We start from the raw sequence: 20707 nt of genomic DNA, 5'->3' as shown, positions 1-20707 counted from the left end.
GATAGTACTTTGGCAGTGATGTCCATGCCGGAGAAGCTAAGCACACTCAGGGTGCATGACAGGGTATTTGGGAGAACGTAGGCTAGATGGGACATATAGAGAAACAAGCCAGCACAGGTCTAGAACACTTGACTTTGGGTTACAGGCTTCCTTTGGTGTCACTGTAATTGCAGCAATAATGGAGATATGCACTGTGTCTGGCATAGTTAGGACGTCTAGGTTAAGTTACGGCTGATCAAGGTATTAGTGGTTACATTTTCTTCCTTAATCAGCTTTCCTTAAGTGAGATACATAATCCTGTTGAACTTCCCAGGTCTCTGCTCAGTTGCTGAAATTTGCTAATCTAAGGAAATATGCATCCTCACCACTGGGGGCAGTTGTGCAGGGGTGTTTGCTTTGGGTGTAAACAGCCCAACTGTGTGCTTCTGGAGCCTATACCAAACAGAAGAGCTGTTTGGATGCTTCTAGGTCTCCCAGAGCATCAAGGGGAAGGGCCAGACACTGGAAAAGGTAACTATGAGGTCCTGGGCAACACTCCCACCTCTGGCTCACCCAGTTTCCCAGGGACACCCTGACTCTAGGCTGCTGCAACACTCAGGAGGTTGTTTCCACCTGCGATTTTAGACACTCAGGCTTGTCTTCTCACTCTGTCCTGGCCAGCACAGTTGCCCACTAGCCTACCACAGCAGTTTAAATGCAAATTAATTGAAATTAAATACAATTTTATATTCTGTTCTACGTTCATACAGACCACAGTCAAAGACCTGCTAGCCACATGTGACTTCAGGATACCAGATTGGATGATGGAGACAGAAAGGTCACATTAATGTCAGGGTGTAAAGTAATGGGTAACAGCATTCTGGGCATGCACGGCGTGTCGTAAAAGTCCAGCCGTGAGATCAGAGAGCTTCTCCCTCTCAGAGACCACCGGCTCTCACTGCCTTCAGACCATGAGCACTGCAGGCATCCCTGTGCCCTTATCTGGAGACACGTGCATTTAACATTATCGTGCTATGCTTCAGAGATATCCCATATGCCTCAGAAAGTAAGCGTTGCCAGTTCTCGCCTCTCGTGGAGGATGTTGTTTATTGTAAGACATCGTTTTTATTAAATACACTGTAGTACAAGAGACATTCCATGTCAGGTTGAGAGAAGCTGGTCACATGATTTACAAACAAACTTTTTTTTTTGAACATTGTATTCAGGTGTCACTTTGAAATCAGCCAAGATGCAGTGAGTCTCAGTAAAGCACTGGACCTCAAAAACAGATCGCAAAAAACGAGTAAGAGCCGGTAAAAAATCGGCACAGAGACGTCACATTGAAAGGGAAATAAACTAACCAAAAAGGTAGAGTTCTAAATACCAGGTCACTGTTGAAGGGGCAATACGTCTGCAGAGAGACGCTGAGATGAGTGCGTATGGCCTGGGTATATACAAACACTGTCCGCTGCTTAGGCAATTGTAGCCACCCACATCTCGGCAGATTTGTGAGGAGCGCGGGGAGAGATATTTTGCCATAATATGATCATTCCTTAAAGGAGTACATATTTAAAATTCACATTTAACTCAAATACCTTGTATTGAAAATATTTCCAGCTGTTGTATACATTTTAAGCAACAGTAAGCTACACGAGCTGTAAGATAGAGACCTCTACGTCAAGTTTCGTTTCTCCATCTTCCACGGTTTCCTTTCTGCTGAAACATACAGTGGCAAGCAGCACACGACACTTTGCCTAGCTCGTTGAACATTCAGTCAGTCTCCACTCAAGATCGTTTTTCTTAACTCACAGACCAAAGGAAAAAATAAACGTGGACCTGGCCCAGAACCCACAGGCTGCAAAATGGTGTCCCCATCTTTTCCCCATTTCGTCTCCTGAGACACACATCAAGATGGCAGCATAGTTGCTTGGAGGTGGTTGTGAGATTCACAGTGTTTCTCTTGCAACACATTTACATATATGCAATTGTTTTTGCTCCGTGTTTGTGATGAATGGACCAAAGAGTTTATAAATAAATAAAAAACTAAGTAAATGAAGTCAAAGGAAAAGAAGAGAAGGTTGCCACAGCTAAGAATAGTCAGGAACCTTTGACTTTAGCAGCAGTGACTGAGTCCAGCCCTGACAACAAGAAAGTATGCCTCCTGCGCTACTGTTGTCTTAACTATGAACCCCTCCCACCCCAGTTCTTTAGGATAGCATTTGAAATTCATGTCCAAGCTATCGCAACCTGAGTCTCTACATTCCAGTGATACAGTGTGAAGAACTGGTTTGGACTGAGAGCTTAGATGTCTGGGGATTTGGGTCATTCGCCATTCCTCTCGTGAGATTTACTTGGACCGTGATGCAGGGCCAAACCAAAGGTCAAGTTTGGAAGTAGAAGCCCTCTAACATGGGGATAAGGGATATGGGAGCAAGGCAATGAGGGCACCTGGGTCTGTGCTGCCATTAGACACGACTTAACGCCAGGTACTGCTGGCTGTCCCGTTTTCGAAAGGACCAAGGACCTTGCTGTCCAGGCCTTGAGAAAGACAGCACTCTGCACCATGGCTCTGGCTCCCCATGTGGATGAGGGGTGACTACAAGCTGCCCGTCTTGCTGTGGATTGTTGGGTGTTTTGTCATCAGCCTTCAAGACACTGGTCTCCCAACCACACTGCGGTCTGCATCTAGAATGGGATTAGAGCGGGAAAGGGTAAACACAATGCAAACGTGCAAGAGGAGAGGACTCGCTTCTCCTCCCTGGACTTGTACATCAGGAGACCGTTTGTCTGCAGTTTTCCTTTGCAAGGAGCGGGAGAACATGCTTAGCGCAGAGGATGGCTTTCAGTTGGTTGTTCCAGGGAATATGTGGCTTTTGGCATGTCTTCCACCCAAGGACTGCACAGAGTTGAGAGTGGTGTGGTCCTTACCCACGTGGAGAATGGGAACACTGAGTGCCATACGACATCGGGGGGGTTTTGGTTATTTAGCGAATTTTAAGCAAATCACTCATATTGCACCCTACTTATAATTATTCTATTACCATGTGCCTATAGGTTTATACATAAGCACACAAACACACTACACATGTGCATTTGTATATGTATAAATCAAGTGTTTATAACATATATTATATATGTATATATATGTATATATATATAAAGTACATGAAAACACCACGAGCGGGGCTGATGTGAGCATGTGCGAATGATTTCTGATAGAACCCTTGGTAGCAGTGTTCGAAGCGTTTTTCTAAGTGAGGCTGACTGTGACGGCGGTTCCGTGTAGGGAGTCAGCAGAAGCGCGCAACAGAGTATCCCATCTGCTTGGACTGACATGTTAGCGTGTTTTCCTTCCTCAATGTCTTTCGTGTATGCTAGCATGTCTTGTGGGCACACTTCGGGTGAAGCCCATGGTCTCTGAGCTTCCGAGTCTCTATTCACCTCATGAAAAATATGAATAATTTGCTGACACATGCAAAAATTGCCCAGAGACCATCAAGCAGTTTAGAAATGGAATGGACGCCAGAAGGGGTTCGGGTAGAGGTTTTCGTTCGCTACCACCATGTTTGTCCTATTTGAAGAGGGATACATTTTAGAACAAGAATGTTTCTTTTCTAAAAATTAAAATACCACAAGAAAGGGGATAGTAGATGAAAAATGACAACTATTTTAAGATGCCCTTGGCTCATCCAGCTACTTAAAAAGCAATCAGATGCTCTGCAATGCTCTGAAATCGGCACATATTCTTGAGACAACAGAGGGACTAATGGTAATAATTGATAGTTATAATAATCAGTATAAATAACTATAAAAATTTGCACTTGCATAGACACTTTCATTTTAAGACCTTCAGGGACTTGTCAGAAAGTATAAGGAATCTCTTTCTCTCTCTCTCTCTTTTGCTTTTTTCTTCCTTCCCAGGAAAATACAAAACTGGAATGGAAATGCTCTCACATTCTCAATACAGACCTTTGATGTAAACCTGCGTGCCCCCTCCCCTCCTGACAGTGACCTCTCTCCATCTCCTCTGCTGAACAGCTTGCAGCTTTTTCTCCCAGACTCAGAGCGACCGACCTGTGCACGTTCCCAGGTCATGGCTGATGGACTCTAGGACAGCATGGACATGCAAATCTGCCCCTGCTTTACTGCTTCACAGTTCCACAGTGTTGTGACAGTACCACAGGTCCTTTATATGATATATACCTGACTGTATATACCACAGAGATATGGCTTTCGTTATATTATTATAGGTATCCTGGAGGGGTTTGATTTAATGGACAAAGAGGACAAATGACTCCCGTCTTATGGACCAGTACAGCAGAAAGGACCACAGCCTCTGCCTTATGGGACCCCTCCCTTGAGCGAGCCCCGATGGCTCACCTTCTGTTCTCTGCTCGTTTACATTGAGGTTTTTTTTTTAATTTATTTTCTTTTATTTTGAGAACCGGACTTTCAAAGTCTATACTAGAAAACACAGTGCTCCAGAAATTAATGGGCACACAAATGAAACCTACCCAGAGCTCTCGCACCTTCAGAAATAAATACCAAATAAAATGTGCTAAGGAATTAAGTCACTCCCTTCCAATCTGGCTCGTGTTATGAAGATGTCAAGTTTATCAAAGCTTCCCCTCACAGAGGGGGACAGAGAAACGGAAATGCAGTTCTCCCTTGGTCTAACTGACTACCCTAATAACTGTAAATTTCTACTTAAATTTACACTCTCTCTTAGTAGAACCAGTGATCATACCCAGAAGCTCACCTCCTGGCTCAGCCATACAGGGTCAATTTTTAATTTTTTTCTTTCTTTCATCTTTTTTCTTTCTTTCTTTCTTTCTTTTCTTTTTCTTTTTTTTTTCACTTTTTAATGGAGTATAGATAACAAAACAGCACACTTGCGATGAGTAAGTGAGTAGGAGTGAAACCACTCTCCCAAACAGAGCCCAGAGCAAGAGACTTGACCTGGACACACTGATGTGAACTCAGATGCTGTCCCCAAGAGAGTTCTCCTTCCCCTCAGGGATGGATTCTGCCTGTCCCACATTCCTGTGGGTTTGAAGCAGATGAAGACACTCAGTGTGCCTACTAGGTAAGCCCATTACCACCAACTGTTGAGTGTTCTCGGCTACTGATCTGGTTACCCTCCCTAAGCTGCATAAATTAGACCTTTCATGGATCTGCCTGCCAGTCGGGCACCAGAGCTGACGCAGTAGCTCCTGCACATAGGTATTGACGGACAAAGCCCGTGCACAGTTAAGACACGGGTGAGAATGGGGGCTTGGGGCTGGAGGGAATTGCTGTCTGAACAGTTCAAGGTGACAAAAACGTGCCTCAGGATTGAGAGTGTCCTCCTTGTCTTTATCAAGGACTCAGATTCTCCCACCTGACCCCAGAAGTAATATTTGAGCAAGAATCTACCTCTTTTCAACTGAATTTGACAAAAGCTTGGTAAATAACACTTGAGGACACATCAGCGCCATCACCATGCCCGGCCACAATGCGCTGCACTGTCTGAATGCACGAGGTGCCGTCTGGGTCCCACTGAAGCCAGCTTTTCTTCCCATTGCCAGCCAGTGTCTGTGACTGGAAACTGTCCACAATGCAGAATTAATTCAACATCCTCTTCCCTCCTCAGAAAGGTCCTCGGTGGGATGGTGCCATGCACCTGCTCTGCCCAGTGAGCAGCTGCTGGGTTTCCCTAAGCTGGGACTGACCCCAGACGATCCCATTGGTTGTCTCTGTTCCAATCACGCTGTGTGTGGTTTATGTTAACACTTCTTTCTCTGGTTTTCATCTCCCACAGATAAAAATTTCCCTAGGTTGTATACAACTTTTCCTTCTCATACACAGGCTAAAGCCATCAGAAAACAATAAGGAGAGTAATTATAAATAAATGAATAATAAATAAATAAATAAGTAAATAAATTATAGAAGTGAATCCATAGAAATGCCCCAGGTCTGTACATCAGAAGTGGCGGGTTTAAGTCAGATGTTGATTTCCCTTTTTTTCATCCACATCAAAGGCAGGAATACAACAAGGCATTGCTAGTCGTGGTGGGCAAACTGGAGTGTCTGCTGATGTAACAAATTAAGGTTTTTTAAGGCCTTTGTCTATGTACAGTTAATAGGAATACAGAAGCCAGATTGATCAAAGAGAGAGGCTGAGGACTGTGAAGCGGGGGAGACCAAAAAAATTAGAGGAGAAAGGGCAAAAGAAAGAAACAAACCCAAGGTGACGGGAAGAGAGGAAGAGACAATGCCAAAAGCGAGTTGATACTGTCTGTGGATGGAGAAGTGCACACTCTGCGTCTCTCTGAAAGCTGCCCCTTGTCTTGTTAATACTGTCAGAGCGAGGGACAGCAAGGTCATGACCCCCAGCGGTCGTTAAGAGGTTCATCGTGTGGGCCAGTCTGAGGCGTGCATCGGGAAGGGTGGGTCTGGGGAGAAGGACCTAGCCTAGGACATCCAGGTAGACGGGAGATGCCTTGGCCAAGTTCTGGAGGAGCGTGTGGATGCCCTTGATGCTTTTCCTCATGTGTGGCTCCCGCTGCCAGCATCCCAGCATCAGCTCATACACCTCCTGGGGGCAAGTGCGAGGCCGCTGAAGGACTCGGCCCTGGGTGATGCATTCTATCACCTGGAGGGAGACCAGAGATGGGGTTAGCAGGAGGAGAAAAGCCATAGGTGTGGGACCTCAGTGCAGGAGGAGCAAGGAAGGGCTTCTCCTTTCTTTAGCTGTTTAAAAGTCAAGTCAAACCAATGTGCTTGTTTCTGGAGGCCAATGCGATCACTTGAGACATATGTTTATGCATACATAGCGTGTGCTGACTACATCAGGGCAGCTGGTACCCGTACTTCCTTAACCATTTACTGTGTTGTAACGATAAGTCTTTCCTCCATCCCCCCAAGCCCCACCGCCATGTGGGCACCCAAAATAACACACAGAGTCTTATTTTAGTTTACAATGCTGCTGGCCAATTGACTAGGATTTCTCATCTGTTAGCTCAGTCTTAATTATCATGAATCTATATATTTTATAAGACTTATCGAGGACGCCTTCTGCTGGCGTCCTCTTCCCAGGATCAGATGGTGGCTCCAGAGCAGAGAGCAGGAGAAAGAGCAAGAGCAAAAAGAGCAACTTCCTGCTTGTCCATGCTTATATATGAGTCTGCCTGCTATGTCACTTCCTGCCTGGATCTTTTTACTACATTTCCCAGAATCCTCCTTGACTCCTAGTCACACCTATCTTGTTTTCCTATTGGCCAACAGTACTTTATTTATCAACCAATAAGACAAACATATCCACATATATCACTGTGTCTTTGGGCTGGGAAATTTCTACCTCCTCCTTTTAAACTTTTCATAAAATCCTATCTTTATTATAAGGGGCCGAATGTTATCCCACCCTGCTGCTATACCAGCCCCTGTTGAAGGGCTGCTAACAGTTACCAGTTGATGTTTGTTCTTTTAAAATGTTCCTTTTGAATGTTATTTCATTGAAGATACAATAAACTTACATCTATCGTCACAGTACAGTACTTCAGAGTTCTAGAATTAGCTTCCCTGTGTACCTATATGGTGTGGTGCTAACACTCAACTTTCCCTTCACCAAGACTTCCCTTGTGGCTTTCCCATGAGAGAGGTGGGTTTTGTTTTTAGGCACGGTCTTGCTATGTGTCCCAGGCTGGCCTGGAACTCATGGCCCACTTACCTCAGCCTCAAAGGAAACCCTCTTGCTGCTTTCTCACAAGGGAGGGAGCTACTCTGGTTCTTAACAAAACCAGCAAAGGCCTGACTTATTCACAAAGGTTGATCTAAAGTTCACACAGAAAGTCCTGTGTGTTTCAGGTTTTCCCTGCTAGAGATAGAACCCAAATGACTTTTGTGTGAGGTGCTGACTGACGGAGAACCCCCCTGGCAGCAGATGTGATTAGGATCACTGTCCATCAGAGCTGAATTAAAAGACAGGCGTGGATCTGAGAGGGACAGGAGACGCCGAGCAAGACGCTGTGTCTCAAACACAGAACTGGCTGGTTGTACCGTGGGCTGCTGCTGTGCACCCAGAAAACAGCAGGTTGAAAATACGAGGGGAAAATGACATCTGCACTGAACATGTACAGACATTATTTTCTTGTCATCATTCCCCAAACATACCACTGTTCACGGTGTGTTTGTGTGTGCTCTTACTGTAAGTAGTCTGGAGACGACCCCAGAGATGCCCAGGCCGCTTCAAGATACTACATGATCCCATAGAAGGACTTTGAGTGCTCTAATTTTGGTCACCAGGGGGTTCTTGGAGCCAATCCCCATGTATTCCAACAGGTAACTATATTTTGCAAAGGAATTTGAAGACGCAAACCAATGCTTTAGCTTTTCCTGTAGTAGTTAAAATTCTAGTAAAATCTGAGAAAAAGGAAAAGGTCTTGCAACTTCTCTGGAACAGTGCAGGAACGCTTGCCACACCCAGGCGCATGGGTCGCTAAGGCTCTTCTTAATTTGTTAGATGAGCAGCACAAAGTCATTCCTGAGCCCTGTCGTTAGAGGGAGCAAGGTTGGGTCAGCAAAACTCTCCTTCTCCAAAATTATTAAAATGAGTCTAGGAAGAGCTGTTGACTCAAGCAAAGCAGCTTATGTCTGTTCCCTGGTTCTCAACTGAAGAGCACTCAGACCAAGGCTTCATCTTAGATTTCAGCTCTGATGGTAGTATTGGGGTGTGTGTGTGTGTGTGTGTGTGTGTGTGTGTGTGTGTGTGTGTGTGTGTGTGTGTCTGTGTGTGTGTGTGTGTGTCTGTGTGTGTGTGTGTGTGTGTGTCTGTGTGTCTGTGTGTGTCTGTGTGTGTGTGTGTGTGTGTGTGTGTGTGTGTTGGGGGTCCCTCCCAAACCATTGCATACCTCGTTGTTTGATAGCTGATACCAGGGCTGTTTGCCATAGGTGAAGATCTCCCACAACACGACCCCCAGGCTCCAGACGTCACTCTCAGTGGTAAATTTCCTGTACATGATGCTCTCTGGAGGCATCCAGCGGATGGGCAGCATCGTGTGGCCACCAACCTGGCAGGGAAGACATCAACAAGGAGGGTAAGTCATCTGTAACCATTGTGGAAGGTAGCTGTGCGGGAGATGCTTCTTACAAGGGGAATGCACTTCCTCCATTTTCTCAGGTAACAGTGTAGGGGGTGGAGGCTGGTTGAAACAATGTTTCAAACATCTACACTTCGCCTGTCCTCAAAGCCAGAGTAGAGAACTTTAAGTGGGTGTCCGCTTTGGATTTACAAAAGCCTTCTTGTACTTTCTGTTGGAGAATTGACCTGTCTATTAATAAATATGATAATTTTGACCAAGATAACAAATGAAGAGCTCTGCATCCCAGCCTAGTGGTACCCAAGATGGAAGTTATTATTTATTCCCATTTTACTGACAAGCAACCAGGGTGCCTGAGCTATGTTTTTGGAATCAAGGTTTTAGACTCTCCTCTACAATAGGGTGATGCTATGTAGCTTATGAACTGCAATAAATAAATTTATTTTAAAAGAAAGATGCCCATGTTAGTGAAAACACAAGCTGTCACCTGGCAATTGCACCAGTGCACCCACAGAGACTTGACTGACACAGGAGACAAAGTGTGTGGCTTTCTGCGTTGTGCAGAAAATGATGCCATTTCAGGTTTGCCACTCTTCAGGCCGTCTGATTCCTGCACAGTAGTCATGTGACCTGCGGATCTCATTTCTCATCCTGACATTCCCCTGATACTACTGAGGCCACGGGACACACCGACACTCAATGCCTGAATAAGACCTGAGTGGCACTGACAGCCCCATGGTTTAACATGAACACCACATGGAATCATGCCCAGTTTTCATTTTCAATATCAATTTGTGACTTTTTTCATATAAAGTAAATGTACTTATCCATGTGTCTGAAAGTGGTGGTGACATTTCCTCCTAGGACCACAACTGAAGTGGCACAGACCCTGACCAACCAAGAGGAAATATACTGTATGCATGACACAGTCAGACTGCATGAATACTGTCAGGTTGACCCTTCATCTCCATGCTCAGGACACTGACAAAGAGAAGCTGCTGAAATACACAGGGGGCCCAACATTTCCCAGTTCTCAGCAGGACCCATGGCCCGAGGGTAAATGATGCCCCGGGACCTGGTAGCTTTTACCCCAGCAACATGAGGACTGCTCTGTGGACAGGCGGAGACTGGTCTTCATGATTGCCAAGCCAGGTACACTTCCCCTCTGGCCGCATTCCAGAAAGGTCTGAGAACATTGGTACATGCATTTTCCAAGACATTACCCCTGCTGTGCGGCACTCCTGCCCCCTTGATGTTCTCTGAGAACACACTGGGGAAATTTTCCAAAGTTTACAAGCATCTACCCATTCCTCCACCTAATTTCATGAACATACACAGTGCTTCGGTGAGCTGTAGATGACAAGACTACATCACCAGCTAGGATTTGCCCAAAGTGATGCTTCGACATAGGTGACAGACAAGTATTAGATTTATCTGTCTCCACTGGCTCTTTTCATCCACACAGCACACATTTACTGGGGACCTACTAAGGTCCTAAATATAGCACAGTTGTTCTTGAGAAGGACACATTAAACAAGGAAGGGACAAAATCAAAGGGGAACTGTTTCAGACCTTACTTCTTTCTTTCTTCCAAAAAAAAAAAAAAATCCTACCCTATTAGTATAATGTAGCATGTGGCAAGAATATAGCTGGCTCCATTGTGTGTCTTGTTGCCCTTGTTACTCCTTAATCTTCAGGGGTTAAAGTGAGATTTAGAGAGTGGCATGTCACAGTGAAGACTGTGGCTTTATCTTCTGGCTGGGCCAAGTCAGTGTTAATGTGTCTGAAGGGGAGGATTCTAAACAAGAAGGTCAAGTGTTTCTCTTAATTGGTTGATGAATAAAACACTGTTTGGCCAATAGAGGCAGGAAGACAGGTAGGACTAGGAGAGGAGGAGAATTCTGGGAAAGGTAGCAGAAAGAGACAGAGAGGAGTCACCATGTAGCTGCAAAAGGAGTAACAGGTCCAGACCCTTCTCCGGTGAGCCATGACCACGTGGAAATACACAGATTTACAGAAATGGGTTAATAATTAAGACAGAGCTAGACAATAAGAAGCCCTAGCCATCGGCCAACAGTTTGATAATTAATATAGCGTCCCTGTGTATTTATTTGGGGCTGAAGCAGCAGGGGGACCTGGAGGCACAAGAAATTCAAGCCACACGAGTGTCTGCTAACATTTCTGTCAAGGTTTGGGGTTTGCGACAGGCAACTGTCCTGGGAAAGGAGCTGGCTCCTTCCTCTGCAGGTCTTTCTTTGGGAGCCATTTATGAAAACACCACCCTGTTTCTCAGAAATCGTGGTGCACAGCTGGGTGGTAGAGAAGGATCCAGCAGAGCCTGGAAGTAGAGTGGAGATTTTAGTGGGAAAGACACAGTCATTTGTTTTGTGGGAATACTGAAGTTATAATCCAGTTTGTGATCAACTCATGTTGAGGTGGGGACCAAAGTGTCAGGTTTTGCATACCGGCCCCCAGGAAGAAATGCTGGCACAGGGTTGTCAGGTCACATCACCAACCTGTAGCTTGGTCCTTCCTGGAGTTTCAGATCTCAGAGCTGTGTCCAAGCGTCTGAGGAGTTCAACAAACAAGAATAGATCTATCTTTTCTGGTTACTAAGCATATGGACATATGCTTATAGGAGAAAAGCCTTCTCTAGAACCAGAAGTCTGTACACCTCAGAATATACTCATCTCTCAAGACTCTGGGCTTTCCTTTCTGTTTGAGTACCAACTGAAGTCAATACTCAAGTACACACTTGTCAAATTGCTTCAGAATCTTAATTGCTTCCCAGGGTGGGCTCCTCCTCAGATGTGTGGCTCTGTTTCTTCAAAGGGCATCAGGCACTCTGTCCCCATTGAGGGAAGAATCAGCACATAGGGCTCCCATACTCTGTAGCTGGCAGTGACCTCACAGACACACTGATTATGGACCCAGTGAGCCAAAGGCTCTGTCTCGATTTGCCAGCTCTTGTGTCCTAACACTCATGCCTTGATTGCCATTTTTCCCATCAGGTTATTTATTTTCTTCTTGAGCTCTTTGGTCCAGATTTCCCCCCTCCTTTTCACACTTTTTCTTTCCAGGATCTCTTTGGGGGGATTTCTCACATATGTCTTGTAAAGAATGCTTTCTTTCTTCTCTTTTCAAATGTATGAGTGGTGAGATGATCTATGACGAGTTCAAGCTGGGTCCAAGAGTCTTCTAAGACCATTTACAACCCTGCACAGCCCTTTGGGACTCTTTCCTTGGAATTTTGAGGCATGTCACAAGAATAGATCCATTAAAGAAACAGTCGCAGTGCTAGCAAATTACTGTCATATTTTTGTTATGGGCACTGGGCAGCTTTCGGGCCAAACAGAATTGCAATCTGCTCACAGCAGAGTACAAGGAGACCTTTGTTCTGTACAGTACTGCTTGGCTTACACCCTTGCTTAAATATTTGTGAGATGGGATGTGATTGCTTCATATGACACTGGGGATCTGAATTTTGCCCTCGGGTCCCCCACTGGCCTATGGTGCTGGGTGTGTTCTGAGAGTCAGGCAGGTTGGGGCAGACTGAGTGTCCTTCACCGTGGCGAGCAATGGGACAGATGGGAAGACAGAAATCCAGTGAGCAGAGAAGCTGACTGGAACCTGTGGTTTAGAAGCTGTTTCTAGTTCCTGATACAATATTAGCCACCATCCCTGGCTAGTTCCTATTGTTCTGACTGGTTGGATGTAGAGGATTAGCTTAGCCCTTGGTTGCTCCCAGTGTAACACGTTCTGTAATTCTGTTCCACCAGCTTGCATTGCTAATCATCCATCCCCAGATAGGACCTCACCTTCTACAAAGAATTTCCATCAGTTATCCCGACACACCTGACAGCCACTCTCTGGAGAAGACACTGGCCTGATTGCCAGAGCCACTTCCCGAGAGTTTCCCGATGGTCTACCACGTGTTCTCTGTAAAGCCAGAAAGTCAAATCATGGGTCTTTACCCAGAGAAAACTTCTTCATGTCTCTTCCAAGGTTTGCTCTCCCTGTAACCAAGGCTCTTTGAAGGCAGGTTCATGCTCCATCATTTCAAGGACATCCCCTGTCTATAGTTCCGTGGCTGCTCAGTGCCCTTGGTGTAGCTTTGAGAACACACCAGAGGCTTCCTCCTGTTAATGTGTTACTGTCCCCAAGTGAAGCAACACTAATATCTTTATTTCTAGCTGTCGGGATTGTTGGTGAGCAAAAGGTGGGTTTTTACACGTGCTACTTTTGGAGAAAATTTCAGTTTGTCCCTGAAGAGGGACCAGTATTTGCTGCTCTCTGTCCCAACTCTCCTCTCTCATTTTAACAATAGATCAAACTGGCCTGGCTTAGATGTAGGAAATTTTCTTTTTTTGTTGTCTGGTATAGAAAACAAAAAGAATGAATGAATGAAAGAAATAGAGAAAGGAAGGGAAGGAAAGGAATTGGGGATGGAGAAATGGCTCAGTGGTTAGGAGCTCGCACTACTCACACTGCTCTTGCAGAGGGCTTGAGTTCAGCTGTCTTTGACACCCATGGAAACTTGCACTCATGTTCATGCTCATGTACCCACACAATTAAAATCAATCTTCTAACTAATGAGAGCCTTAAAACACAACCCAAATCACTGTTCACCCTGCAGGCAGGGGCTCTCTAAGATGTCCCAGAAGCCCCATTCATCAGAACCGTGACTGCACAGACCAGACTTCTTTGGTTGCAGAGTCAGGTGCACGTCACCAGAAATGAGGTCTGGGGAGACTTCTTGGTTCACAAATAAGGAGATACTGATCTTAAGCTGGTCACTTGGTCCCCGCTCCTTCTGAGGCCAAGAAAGAGGAGAGAGACTCAAGAGGCAGTGAGGCCATGAACAACCACAGGAGCTTGCTGACCATGAGGACTGTTAACTGCAACGGGGCTAGACCAACAAAGCTAACGGGAAAAGTGTCTGGGCCCATGGACCCCAGAAAATAAAACAAGCCGAGAAAAATGGACCCATTCTAAAACCACATCAAGAAAAGCATAGCACCTCAGGATTTTCATGGTGATTCACACAGAATAGTCTGGTCAAAATAAAAGGCACAGCTATGTTTTGGAGTTTGGACTATCCATTCCTCACTCTATCAGGTTGAAAAGTATTTTAATAAATGGAACTCTGGAGAAAATACTGGAAGTAAAACTCTTTTGAATTAGAAATCAACAATTTTGCTCTTAAAAAAAAAACACGGTGGCAATCCAATCCTTGCTACACTGTTTATTTTTTTAAGGATACATTATGCACATGGATGTTTTGCTTCCTGTGTACCATGTGCATGCAGTGCCTGTGGGAGCCAGAAGAGGGCACCAGATGCTCTAAGGTGATTTACAGATGGTGTGAGCAGCCATGTGGGCACTGGGAACACACACCAGTCCTCTGCCAGAGCAACAAATGCTCCTAACAGCTGAGCCATCTCTCCAACCCCAAGATCCATGTCTTAACTAAGCAATTCTTGGTATACAGTCTGTGGTCATTGGGTTGTAAATTGTGAAAAATTCTGCATGAGCTTGACAATTTTTCTCTCCATTTGGAAACTAGGATTTGGTGAAATTAAAGAAGTTTCTGGTCAAGGGTACTGACGGGGAATGTACTGTGTATGTTTATCTTATTGATTGTTGAATAAAATACTGTTTGGCCAATGGCAGCAAGTTAGGCAGGACTAGGAGTCAAAGAGGATTCTGGGAAATGTAATAGAGAACTGGTGATCCAGACAGGAAGTGACATAGCAAGGAGACTCATATTTAAGAAAAGGAAACAGGAAGTGCCCCCTTTCTCCTTTGCCTCCTCCAGTGGTGGGATGTGAGCCACCGGCAAGGAGGGACGCCAATAAGGCGTCTGATAAGTCTTATAAAATATATAGATTTATGATAATTGAGACTGAGCTAACAGATGAGAATCCTAGTCATTGGCCAAGCAGCATTGTACCTAATACAAGTTTCTCTGTGCATTAATTTGGACCCTAACTTGGGCAGGCGGCTGCTAAAGCGCACACATGGCGGTGGGGCTCAGCGGCTTTTGGCAGAAAGATTTATTGTAACAGGGTACATCTAAATTGGTACTGAAGACAGCTTCATGTCTTCTCTTCATGCTGACAGCCTAGGCACCTTGCCAATGTCGCCTCCTTGGTACACACACCAAGTACCTTTACCTGTGTTGATAGTGAGTGAGGAATGCACATTTCCCAGAGACACTGGGCTGTGGGAGACAAGTGATGCCATCAGCTGTGCCCTCCTGTTGGTGTCTCGCAAAGTGCAGCTCCACTCTCTTTGTTTGCATCCTCTCCCTTCTAATCTGCAGCTGCCATTCTCAAGAACACCCTGGCGGTCTGTCCTTGCCTAACCCTGACACTTGGCATCTCCCCTAAGATCTCTTGGGGGTGAAGCCAGTTCAGACACCGATGCTGTACTTACATCTCTTGTTTCCTTACACAGCCGTTCTCACCCCTACGACTCAGTTCCCCGATAGACTCCATTCTGTGCTTAGTGGAGGCTCATGGGAAGGTTACTCACAGACTGATACCAATATCTAGCTCACTCTGAAACCACAAGTGTTCGAAGACAAGCTCTGCTCACTCTGGACCTGCTAAACTTGACCAATGAAGACCAATGGTACCTAGGGGGCCACTTTCAGCTTGTGGTATTTACTCAGCAGGTGAATGATAACGTGTTTGGAAGCCAGAAATTTGACTCCCTCAGAAACAAGCTGGCCGGAAGGTGAGCCCCCATTAAGAGATGATTAGCTGCCAGAGGCTTCTGGTTGCATTAAATATTGAAGGGGCTCCTGGACCTCTGTATCGCACCCATACACGATTGCTTTGCTTCAGCAATCTCAATACCTCGATCTGTTACTTAAAAATTCATGAAAGCTATAAGTTTAAGCAACAGTTGGTCTCCTTTGCTCACCAAGGATGGCATCTATAGCAGAAGGTTAAACACAGAAGAGCAGAGCAATGATGACAAGGTCTTCTCCCCGAAGAAGAGCCTGGGAGGAAGCCTTGTGGTTGGACTGTGGGCTGTGAACACATCCAGGAGAATGACAGTTTTGTTACAAAGCGTGAGCTGAGGCTCCCACGGGGCTGGTATTGAATGGGGAATACTGCCTGGAGAGAAACTTGGCCCTTGTTCTTAACTCCTGAGTGAAGTCCACAGTCATCTAGGGGAACAGATTGGACAGCCTCTCGTGTACACCCAAAACTGATTATAACCAATCCCGAAACTGCTAATATTTAAAACTTTGACTATTCATGTTCATCTCTTCACATTTACAGAACAATTGGTCATAGTGTAGTGACTTCAAGGCCAAACACTGTTGGCTTAAGAGAGGATGTCGTCAACCTTTTCACATGGGTGGAAGAGGAACACCACAGAGCTGTCATCATTGTGCTCTGACACTCTGGCTCTATATATGCTCACAGGCCACATTTAACAAGCAGTTTTCATTGAGGTCTTTGTATCTTATTTATTTGTAAAATTAATTCAAGTAATACAAAATAATACTTGTCTTGGTTTTTTTATGTTTGTTTTTTTGCGGGGGATTTTGTTTTTGTTTTTGTTTTTTGGTAGCACTCCCATGTCTTTCCACCCTGTAACAATGGTACTTACTTAAAAATATTATTGTATAATTTAATGAATTGCTACTTGAAAAGCCATTAGAAAGAGGGCGGACTCCAAAGTCTTACGTTATATGATTTATACATTGTTCTTGAGAGGATAAAACTATAGATCTAGACAAGCTATTGTTACCTCAGTTGGGAGGAAAGGCAGGGCCCCCTTTAATAAAGGAGGGCAAGCATCTGAGCTGACAGGAGCATCTTGTTTCTGGAGTGTGTGGTCCTGGTGCAGCTGAAGGACTGCATCTGGGACTTGAGAGATGGCTCTTTGTCAAACGGTTAGAGTGACTGTGAGGACGTGAGGGGGGCTGCCTGAGTTAAGTTAGCTACCGTGTTCTCCACATACCATTCCCCAGTACACATTGTGTTCTCCACATACGATTCCCCAGTACACACTGTGTTCTCCACATATGATTCCCCAGTACACACTGTGTTCTCCACATATGATTCCCCAGGACACACTGTGTTCTCCACATACGATTCCCCAGTACACACTGTGTTCTCCACATACGATTCCCCAGTACACACTGTGTTCTCCACATAGGATTCCCCAGTACACACTGTGTTCTCCACATATGATTCTCCAGTACACACTGTGTTCTCCACATATTATTCTCCAGTACACACTGTGTTCTCCACATATGATTCTCTAGTACACACTGCATTTTTAAAACACAAAACCTTTCCAGGCTGAGGAGGTGGCGTGACTGGCTCAATCCACGTGAGCGAGTGGAACCAGCACCAAGACCCAGTCTTAAACATCTGACCCTCTTCCAGTTTCTTAGCTGATGGATCAGAAACGCTCTCTGCCTTAGCCCTCTTGGCCTCCATTGCAGAGTTCCACGAGTGGGAGGGAGGGCACAGTTTCTCATGGTTCTGGAGCAGTGGTTCTCAAGCTTCCTAACACTGTGGCCTTTGATACATTTCATGTTGGGGTGAGCCCCCTCCAGCCATAAAATTATTTCGTTGCTGCCTCACAGCTGCAATTTTGCTACTTTATGAATCATAATGTAAATATCTTATATGCAGGACATCTCATCTTCAAACCCTGTGAAAGGGTCTTTCAACCTCCAAAGGGGTCTCGACCCACAGACTGAGAACTGCTGTTCTAGCGACTAGCGGGGTAAGATAAGGACCTGCCCGGTTCTGTTTCTGGTGAAGACTCCCTCCATCTTGCAGATAAATAATACCTTCTTGCTGTGTCCTTTATTTGATTTTCAGACAGCGAGACCTAGAGAACATTCTGGGGTCTCTTCTTGCAAGGACACTAATCTGACTGAAACAAGGCTGGGCTCTTACGGCCTTCATCTTCCTACTTTCTTGGAGGCCTCCACTCTGGACAGGCCCATATCTCCAATGGCAATGGTGGGGATCAAACCCAGGGAGGGCTTTGTGCATGCTGGGCAAGCGCTCTGCTATTGAGCATCAGCCAAACCCTTGGGTTTTGAAGACAGTGTCTGTCTACACAGCCCGGTATAGAATTGGATTTGCAACCCTCCTGACTCATCACGCAGAACGCTGGGATTAGGCATCTGAGCCACTGCACCTGGCCAGTTTGGCTCTCCAGTGTCTCTTAAAAGCTCAGTTCCAAAGACTTGCTTCTGTGGTGGTATTTGGGGAGGTGATGAAATCTTTGAGAGGCATTTCCTCTGTTGAGGTTCCCCTCTCTTAGAACTTGCATCACAGGTGGTATTCTGGGTAGCTGCAGACAAATAAGTAGCAAGATTGTTGACAGAAAAGAAACAGGAAAAAAGAGGGGTACTGTAGGAGAAGGCTTGTAGATTCAAAATACCTTTATTCAGATAAATACCAGCCAATCACAAACCAGGGAGGCAGGGTGTCTCCCTACAGGGTACATGGAAGGCTTTTCCATGTGAGAAGCCTCTCTTGGGGTATTAGCTGTGTTTGCTATAATGAACGCGCCAAAGGCAGTGAGTGAAGAGAGCACCACAGTTAGCCCCAGTGTTAGTTAATGCTGGAGACGCAAGCCAAGCCTACCTTCCACCCTTAGATTCAGATGGAGACAACAGGTAGAGCCAGATCAAAAGGAATATCCGCTTTCCTTTTAGCTGGGGAGTCCAATTTGATATGGAGACGGGGCCATGTCTCCATGGTCCTCCTCTGCTCCACGTATGTATGTGTGTGTGCATGTATGTGTATATTCACACATATTTACATATAGAACGCTGTATACATGAATGCATATGTAATAGATACATGCGTACAAATGCATGTGTATATGTAGACATCATGATGCTGAGTACAGAGGATGTCATGAGTCCTTGTGATTATCATGAGAATTAAGACGATAACTCCGTTACTCAGTGCCTGCTTTATGTGCCACACTCTGTGCTGCAGACATGAACTGCATCTGAAACACACTTTGCTGTGTGTCTCTTTAGGTCTGCCTACAGATCAAGCATAACAATACAATAAAAGTGCATGTTTTATAAAACAGCAGTTTCACCCCCTGAAAACAGGGGCTCAGATTCTGACAGACAGCTTTTCCATTCACAGTGGCCCACAGATGGTTTGTAGGGAAAAGTTAGTGTGGCGTGGCCTTCCACCGCCCCTCTCCAAAGAACCCCAATGCTGAAGAAAGACGACAAAGGAAGGGGCTAGCTGGTGTGAGCCTTTAAAACCCCTTTTGTTTCATTTTTAACATTCGATGTCATTATTTCATTAAAGATCATAATTCATCACGAAGAACAGTGTTTTATCCCCAAGTTCCTAGTTTAAATTGATGCTCTGGGTATAAACACCATGTCTATTCCTTGTCTTTCTGAGTTCCTGGCCTGAGCAGACTTATCTGTGCCCAGACTCTCCCTGCAGAAGCAGTGAGCAGCTGTCCATAGACCTATTTCCTGTTCGGCAGCCACAGATGCTGTAGCCTAGGTCTTAAATGTTGGGCAAAGACCTGTGTGTCGCCTGCTTGGTCTCCGGCCTGGGATGCTCCTGGGAGGTCATGACCTAAGCGCAGGGACCTTTAGGAGGTGGGGCATCCAGGAAGAGAGGTCACTAGGTGTGTGCCTTTGAAAGGGATATGGGGACCCAAGAGCACTCCTTTCTTTTTACTTCCTAGCTACCACAGTTAAACGGGCTATCTCTACCATGTTTCACCATGGTGTACTAGCATACCACGGACCCCAACCCATTGTACCAAGGGGCCATGAGCCAAAACCTCTAAAACTATGAGCCCAAACAGGTCCTTCCTCTTCAGCTGCTAATCTCACATGTCTGTGTCAGTGAGGAAAATACAGTTAACACACAAGGTGAATCGGAACAAATCACTCAAGCTCTTTACCATATCTTCATTACATCTAGAAACATGTAAGCCTGCACCAAGCCTGGAATTCCCCAATAGGATGAGCTCTGAAGAGGTGTGAGCTCCCCTGGAGGACAGCTGTATGGTCAGCACCAAGCTAAAGGACACAGACAACAACTTTGGCATAGCAGTGAGATCTCAGCACTAAGATTGGAAACGCATGTTTTCTTCATGCTTACACACACTTATAAAATGGTAATTGACACTGAACATTAACACTGGTTTATGAGACAGCTAATGTTCTACACAACCTTCTAAATAATTTTGTACTCAAAGTTTCATTGTGTGGAATCTTCCATTTTTGCTGCCATGTCATCACTTAACAAGTTTTGGATTTTCTTCAAGCCAGGCCAAATTCCAGTATGAAGAAAGAAAGTGAGCATGAAGTCCTGCCTTGAGCTGAGGAACTACTGGCAATGGATAGCTGCTTCGAGAGAGGGAGGGTTAGTTCCTTTAAGGGTGTGGCCCTCAGTTCACACTCTGGGGAATGGCCACACACCCATGAGTGTATGGACAGTGCAAATTGGACTTGGTGGTTTTAAACACAGACACACACACAGAGACACACAGACACACACACACACACACACACACACACACAAGGGGGGAGACAGAGACAGAGAGAGAACACAAAGTTACGTGTCGTGTGTGTAGGGATGGATTTGGGAGTAGTATGGGAAGAGAAGAGT

The 20707-nt window shown here is 45.4% G+C and overlaps 1 protein-coding gene across 3 annotated transcripts in view; it reads right to left on the bottom strand.

The window, feature by feature from the left end:
* Positions 1–6427: 6427 nt before the first annotated feature.
* Positions 6428–20707, bottom strand: part of Ntrk2 (neurotrophic receptor tyrosine kinase 2) — a 327293-nt gene continuing 313013 nt past the window's right edge. For all 3 annotated transcript variants that reach the window (XM_035441549.1, XM_035441550.1, XM_035441551.1), the window contains 2 exons: positions 8868–9026; positions 6428–6613 (listed from right to left, as the gene is read on the bottom strand). In XM_035441549.1, coding sequence (XP_035297440.1) covers positions 6428–6613; positions 8868–9026 — 345 coding nt within the window. The remainder of the gene's footprint in view (positions 6614–8867; positions 9027–20707) is intronic.

The sequence above is a fragment of the Cricetulus griseus genome, chromosome 3 (assembly GCF_003668045.3).
Source record: "Cricetulus griseus strain 17A/GY chromosome 3, alternate assembly CriGri-PICRH-1.0, whole genome shotgun sequence".
NCBI classification, from domain to species: Eukaryota; Metazoa; Chordata; class Mammalia; order Rodentia; family Cricetidae; genus Cricetulus; species Cricetulus griseus.
Note: the sequence above shows the minus strand (reverse complement) of the source record. Positions and strands in the feature narration are given on the sequence as shown.